General features: G+C 45.6%; 1 protein-coding gene across 2 annotated transcripts in view; it reads left to right on the top strand.

Moving 5' to 3' along the window:
• The first annotated feature begins 2,580 nt into the window (after positions 1–2,580).
• LOC147418373 (uncharacterized) overlaps positions 2,581–7,161 on the top strand; it is a 114,923-nt gene continuing 110,342 nt past the window's right edge. For both annotated transcript variants that reach the window (XM_086507275.1, XM_086507274.1), the window contains exon 1: positions 2,581–5,049. In XM_086507275.1, coding sequence (XP_086363401.1) covers positions 2,596–5,049 — 2,454 coding nt within the window. In that variant the 5' untranslated portion in view covers positions 2,581–2,595. The remainder of the gene's footprint in view (positions 5,050–7,161) is intronic.

The following is a 7,161-nucleotide window of genomic DNA, read 5'->3' as shown; positions in this document are numbered from 1 at the left end:
AGCACACATCGACCCTCTAAGTGATACGCTCATTTCGAGCTATCACACACTTTAATCAAAAAAATCAAACATTAAAAAACATTCAAAAAACATCAAAAACAAGAAAAAATCAAGTAGAAAACGGGGTGCAAAACACCCACAAAACAAAGCAAGTAACCTTTGAGGGTACTTGCTGACACTTGTAGGGCACCCAAAGCACATGTATTTACGCTCTGGTCGTGTGCTAGAGTCTGAACAACTAGCTAGTGCTTCGATTTACGGGGGTACTCACTATCCTTCCACGCTAGGGTCTACGCCCTCAACGGGGACCCAAGGTAGTGCAACCCAAGACCCAAATATAGCGGCTAGCGACTCTTCCTCTGACTACGATATTATGGAAGAGCATCTTACACAAAGCCTCGGGGGAAAAAATGAAACCGTACCTAGCTGGGCCCAACAACCTGGAACTAGTGTTTTTAGACGTTTGATGGAAACTTTTAGTAGAGCTATGCGCTCTGAACCTACGGCTAGTGAAGTAAACGAAGGGGGTGGGGAAGTAGAATCACCATTAACATCTTCTGTAGACCCCACACTCCCTTAGAGTGTCCACGTGGACATTCTACCTACTTCATTTAATGAGGACCCTACCGAGCTACCACCTTCCAAAGTCGCCTCTAAGGTAGCGGTGACTAAAAGTCAAAACACGGGAAGCAACATTGCATCCACCTCACGGCAACCCTTTAGTACACCAAGTTTGGACTGGGTATTTCTCAATGAAAATTGAGAATATGACCTACACACGGAGACTTTGACCGACCTATACATGGGCTACACATACCATGTGGGTTGGTTAGAAGTTGTATAGTCCACATCTAATGCCACTAGTCTAGAGGAACAACAACACATGATCTGCAATGTCATCCATAGGATTATCCAGTTCGAGAGGCAAAATCGAGGAATAAACATACCTTCGACGGGTCCTATGCGATTTTTAGACACGGGCAAAGGGAAACAACCCACTCTATCACAAATGGAGACTCCCCTAGTGAGTCCCATCGATCCCCCATATGTTGTTTCACCAGGGGTCTCAATGCAATCTGAGCCCACAAGTGATAGCTTTACTTTTCCAAGTCTAGCTCATCTTTCCGTTGATGACACCACGGCTACCATGCCTACCCCAATGATGGGCATGCCAAGAAACATGCCATGGACCTCGTTTGTTAGTAAAGCACCGCTACATGGTAGCTCAATGCCTGCAATAGTACCTACAAGTGCGAACCAATCGTATGCACCTATGGGTCCACGTACTCATGTAGTCCCTACCCCTCCCATTGTTTCAACTACCTATGCTCCATAACCACAATACACAAGTTCTTATTTCCAAGGGACTATACCGGCTAGCATTAGCATGTCACATCCGACGTCTGCTATGCCTAGGGCCACCCATATGAACTATGGACCACCACATGGCACAACATCGTACCCAACGTGGAACCCAAGGGCTTCCTATGCGCCAAGCCCAATGCCAATACCTACTCCACATGTAGTTTCTGGAGCGCCTTCACCCACGGTGCCTGCTCACTTAGGTGACTTGGCAACATTTGCTCAAGCTATTGGTCGCATGGTTGACTAAGAAGCAGCCTACAATGGCCACTTCTAGTTGTGAGGTTGAGTATATAGGAGCTTTCACATGCTATTGTTGAGTGCTTTTGGCTCAAGCACCTTTTGATTGACTTGGGTGTCAGACAATAGTGTGCAACCACTAGTTCTACTAATAGAGTGCTTTGGCAATTGTGAGGAACCCAAGGTTCCATGCTAGCACAAAGGTCATTGAGGTGCATTATCATGTCATAGAGAGACTCTCTAGATGAGAGTTTAACTTGGATTAGGTGCTACATATGACAATCCTATTGATCTTTTCATTATGGTTTTGCCTTGTGAGAAGTTTGAAGCTGCTCGCAAAGCTTTGGGATTACTCCCTTTCATGGACTAATCTCATAGGCAATGACACTTCCCTATTCATGAGTGCCAGCCATGTTCACCGCATCACTTCCGGCGGGGATTTTCTACCATGCTATGGTAGTGATGTGTGTGAAATTACTTAGGATCGCCAAGGCACTTTTTTCCCAATCATTGAACTCCCAAATTACTTCGCTCATGTGTGAGTGTGTGCTTAGAGCAAATTCCCCATGGGCGACTCATCCCATTCGAGGAACAATAGATATATGAATTAAAATAGCTTTGTGCACAGGAAAATGTAAGCATTATATATGCAACTGCTTGGGAGGGTGTAGACAATGCCTTGGTTTGAAGCTCTCACCACCTCTCTCACATAGACGAATCCTTGTATGGTGTTGTAACCTGAGGCCATTGCCATGGTTGTAACCTGAGGGCAGCAAGTGCATTGCTTTGTTGCACCTTTTTGAAATAGTGTGACACAACATCGACTTCTCTTTGAGTAACACTTGAGAACTCTTTCTTGAGAAAACGTCCATATTCGAGATTCCCTCTCTCAAACTAACTGTATAGAACAATTTCCTACATGAAATGAGTTCTAGGGTGCTAATGGAGGAAATTAAAAGTTCCCTCATAAACAACATTTTTGAATGACCACCTATGGCATTTGTCATGGGACGGAGCTGTAGCTATGGTGTCCATCTACGTGCCTGCTTTCCGTCTGCACCCTCCTCGTATACTTCTTCACATTCACTTGTTTCATTATCTAGACTGGCCTCCTGCTTCTTCCTGCGCTTCTCCTTGTCATCCTGCCGGACCCGAAGGCTGAAGCTTTGTGCAGCTCCTTCTCGCAGTCCCACCCGTTTTATACATACCGAAGGAGAGCAAGCAAGCAGCACCTCAACGCACCCAGCATCGCGGTTGCGACAGCTGCGCGCAATGAAGAAACCTTCCTCTTTGGGGACGGAAGTAGAAGCAGGTAAGGAGGTACATACTTCCTCACTGGAAGAGGTGTCGGCTGTGGGTCTCACATCCAGGAAGAGAGCTACAAAGAGGAAGAAGCCAGTTGATGAATTGCCATTGCAGCAGACGTCAGTTAATGGAGTAGCCTCGAGTGAAGTGGAAGTGACACCGAAGAAAACTTCTAGAAGGAAGAAAACGGATATGCCCATGCTAGATAGCAGTGTCATGGACGCACCTGCAGCCGAGGAAAGATCCCTCCCGGCCAAATCACGACAAAGGAAGAACCGGAATACTTTGGCTGATGTTGAGGGTGAAGGAGAACTCAGCTCCTGTAAGCTTGAAGGAAGCATAGAATCTACAGATCCAAACGATTTAGCATCATCTTCTACAAGCTCACTATCTTTAGGAAGTCCCAAGAAATCAACCAGAAAGAAGAAAGCGCTAACGTCACCTCTTCATGCAGAGGAGATTATTGAGTCTGTGGTTGGGACTACAGTAGACTCTCCAGTAAGGAAAACCAGAAAAAAAAAGGCCTCATCCTCTTCTCTTCCTGTAGAGGAGATTGCCAGTTCTGCAATCTACTCTACAGACAAGACAGTATTGACGGAAAAGAGTAGTGATGCGCTTGACAAGGATGGTGCTGCAGTAGTCTCTTCAGTAAGGAAAGCGAGGAAAAAGAAAGTCTCATCCTCATCTCCTCCTGTAGAAGAGATTGCCAACTCCGCAACTGAGATGATCGAAGAGAATAAAGCACTAAAGGAAAAGAGTAGTGATGCAATTGACGTCGATGGGATTACAATGGACACTGCCAAAAAGAAAGCCAGAAAAAAGGTTGTCTCATCCTCATCTTCGCTGGAGGAGATTTCTGCTGGCATGGAGGTAGACACCATGTGCGAGAAGCACACAGCGGCAAGCATGCCTCCAAGCTCTGAGCCCTTAAAGCAAGATGAAACTGCAAAGCCGAGCGGGAGGAGAAAACAGTATACAAGGAGAAAGACTGCAGTTAAGGACTTCGTTATCGAGTCATCTGTAAGCCAGAACACAGCCTCTCATACAGAAAACTTTGTTCTTGGCTCAGGCCCAACTGCTCCTCTGATTACAGTAGGTGAGAAAGATTCTTCTTCAAGAGTAACGCAGAAAGCTTCAAAGGTTGAGGATGGTGCAACACAGATGACAGTAAGGAGTGCTTCTTTGAAAAGCGTAATGTTAGATAGTGTGCAGAAGAGGAGAAATGAAGTAAAGGAGACAATGCCCAGCCCTGGAAGTGAAAGTTCAGCTAACATTGGATTGGAAAAGTTCATTGCCAAAGGGGCATCGAACGTTTTAAACACCTTCTCTGAGGATTCTAAGGTAGAGAGCACCTTTGAGCCCTGTGTTCCTCAAGAAGTTCGAAAAGTTGAAAATTCAGTAGACAAAGCTTCTTTGACAGACGAGATGCCTGTCATATCCTTTGCGGATAGCCATTCTGCTTATCGAAGAAACCAGTCAGAGGCATCGTCCTGGAAAAATGATTTCAACAGGAAGATTGCTGCAAATGTTCAGCAAGACCTTGCGAACCTTTCTGTGGCTACTGCCAAAGCATCTCCTCAGACTTCATCGTTGTTGGAAGATGCACTAGACAGCGTCAAACGTTTAGCCAGGCAAAACACAACTGAGGATCAAAATAAACAAAGGGAAGCCAGCTCAGACAAGATAGCTCGTACAAAAGATATAGGTTACGATTGGACTGGGCCAAGGACAAGTCATCATAGGAAAGAGGGTTTCTCATCTCACACAAGCAGGATGGATGCAATACGGGATCCGTCTGGTGTTCAAAAGCAGGTGACAGCAGGAAGAACTCCTACAAGATCAGAAGGGATTTATGGTTTGAATGTGATTCCTGCAACCAGTGAGAGACAGGAATCTAACAGCCAACATTGGTCCAGATGGAGCAAAAGCAGTGCAGTAGGTGTAGCGGAGGATGCCGTACAGAGACATGAAGCAAGCTACAGGAAGCAGTTTGCAATGACTGATCGCAGACAGACACGGTCTCAGCAAGGTTATACTTTAGCAAACGTAGATAGAGCTCGTGGACTGGATCGGAAAAAAAGAAAGGAGTTTTCTGTTCGAAATATTGTTGCAAATCAAGCAAGCACCATTTCATATATGCAGGTATTGTGCTTTATATAATTGTAGAGACTGGAGCTGGTTGAATGGAGCCTTTTTCTTGTCTATTCAGGTATTGCAATTGGACCAATGGGCCCATTTGACAGAGTGGATACATTTTACAGGGAGATATTATTTTACATATACTTGGGAACTGACTGATCACAGGAGTGACGGACGTATAGTATTTAGTTAACACTATGATGATGGAGCTGATGGATTAGTCTCGTGGATGACTACCATGAATCTAAAACCTGGACATGCTGGGGAGAAGAGGGGGAAGGGGTGTGCAAGATGAAATCACATGGGAAGTGCCTGTAGTATAGCTCCAAGCTTAACTCTGATGATCTTCTAATTTCTAGAATCCCATCATCTCAGATAGCATGGGCACTACAGGTCTGTCCATTGGTTTGCAGTCATCAGGACGACCCTACCTACCATGGTCATCACCCAACACCTTGAGGGCATCAGTTCCTGGCAGCAGCTCAAGCACCTTGGCGTTTTCTAGCAGCATCAATTAGCGTTTTCATCTTCAGCATTCAGCCAGCCCTAGCGCAGATCCACAGATCAGCACTTGCAGATTCAGCCCTTAGATCCAGCATAAGAGCCAGCATTTTTCAGTTTTCAGCCCATCCTCGACATCAGCCATACTAGATCAGCCCATAGCCTCGTTGAGTTTGTAGATCTCTGTCAGCATCCCTAGCGTTTTGCATTTTCAGTTCTTAGCTTTGCAAATCCAGGCATCTACCGCAAGCTCCCATCAACATCTAAGCATCTAGATCCATTGCATTAGCATTTGTGCAATCTAAGGCAAATACCTTTCTAGCGATAGAGAGCGGGGCCCTTGGAGGGGGGGGGGGGGACCCATACGGTGTTCTCTCTCTTATCATTCACAGAACCTTCACTCCGAGTATCATTCTCTCTTCTCTCTCTAGTCAACTGCACATTTTCTCTGGAAGTAGGAGGAACCTTGAGTACGCACTAAGTACTCATCCTGAGTTATCACCATGAATCACTTCCGTTGCACATTACATTGGTATTAGAGCTCTTTGGGAGTGCTCGATATTATTACTCAAGAAAAGAACCCAAAGAAGCTTCGTGTCCTGGCCCGGGACTAATAACTACAGAGCTGCCTACAGATATTAGCTACTCCCATCCTTAGTCCCTTGCCCATTGGGCGCACTCCCGTCTTCATCGTTGGTCTTAGGGGTGAGTAAGCCATAAAGAACCACATAAAACTTTTTTTTTTCTTGGTGTAACGCAGGACCACTTGGATGTGTCAACCTCTCTAATCTGTGCTTTTGAAAAGTGACAGGTAACCCAGAATAGAAGGGCTTGTTCAACCTCCCCTTGTTCCTCTTTTCCACTCATTGAAAGCGGACCTTGCACATTGCGGCAAGCCAATCGACGGAGGTGGGAAAAAGCAACCTTGGTGTGAGCGCAGGGGCGCCAAGGTGTGCACCTGTAGAAAGGAGTTGAGCTTGAGTAAGAGAACGTATTTAAATGTAGATTGCAAGCAGTACAAGTATCAAGAACCCCAAGTATCCTAAGAACCCAAGTACCCAAGTACCCTAGAAACTCCAGTATCCCAAGTACCACAGTGTTCAGTGCATGGTTATCACCTGAAGCGAAATGGATACTCTGCATGAAGGTGATAAGAGTGAAGTTGGATAAGATTTTCCTACACCAAGAGGACCGTTTTTGTATCCTTCTCCCACCTCATCTACGCCACCGAATGTACTATAATCTATGGAGACTTTGGTAAAGTCCATGATAGAGATGATGCTACAGTAGGAGGCTCAGCAGACTGAAGCCGAATGGGAATGGGAGGCTCAGCATGCCGCTCTCGATAGGGAACGCGAAAGTCAATGTATAGCGGTTGAAGAAAAGAGGGCACCTATGGAGCCAGAGTGAGGCACTACGAGACCAACGCATGCAAGAGGTGGTCCTTGCTCACTTTCTCTCTCAAGGGTGCCTCTCGCGCGATCATTCGCAGTGAGCAGAGCATTCCTTCTTTGTCATTTATCTTGCACTCTCATGTTTTGAAAACAGATAAAATACACAGTTTAGTAGCATCTCTTAGTATCCAGTCAGATAATTTAAGAAACAAATCAGTCA

The sequence above is a fragment of the Adiantum capillus-veneris genome, chromosome 30, assembly GCF_014529385.1.
Source record: "Adiantum capillus-veneris isolate H3 chromosome 30, ASM1452938v2, whole genome shotgun sequence".
Lineage (NCBI taxonomy): Eukaryota > Viridiplantae > Streptophyta > Polypodiopsida > Polypodiales > Pteridaceae > Adiantum > Adiantum capillus-veneris.
The sequence above is the reverse complement of the archived record's forward strand: the minus strand, read 5'-3'. Positions and strand labels throughout refer to the sequence as shown.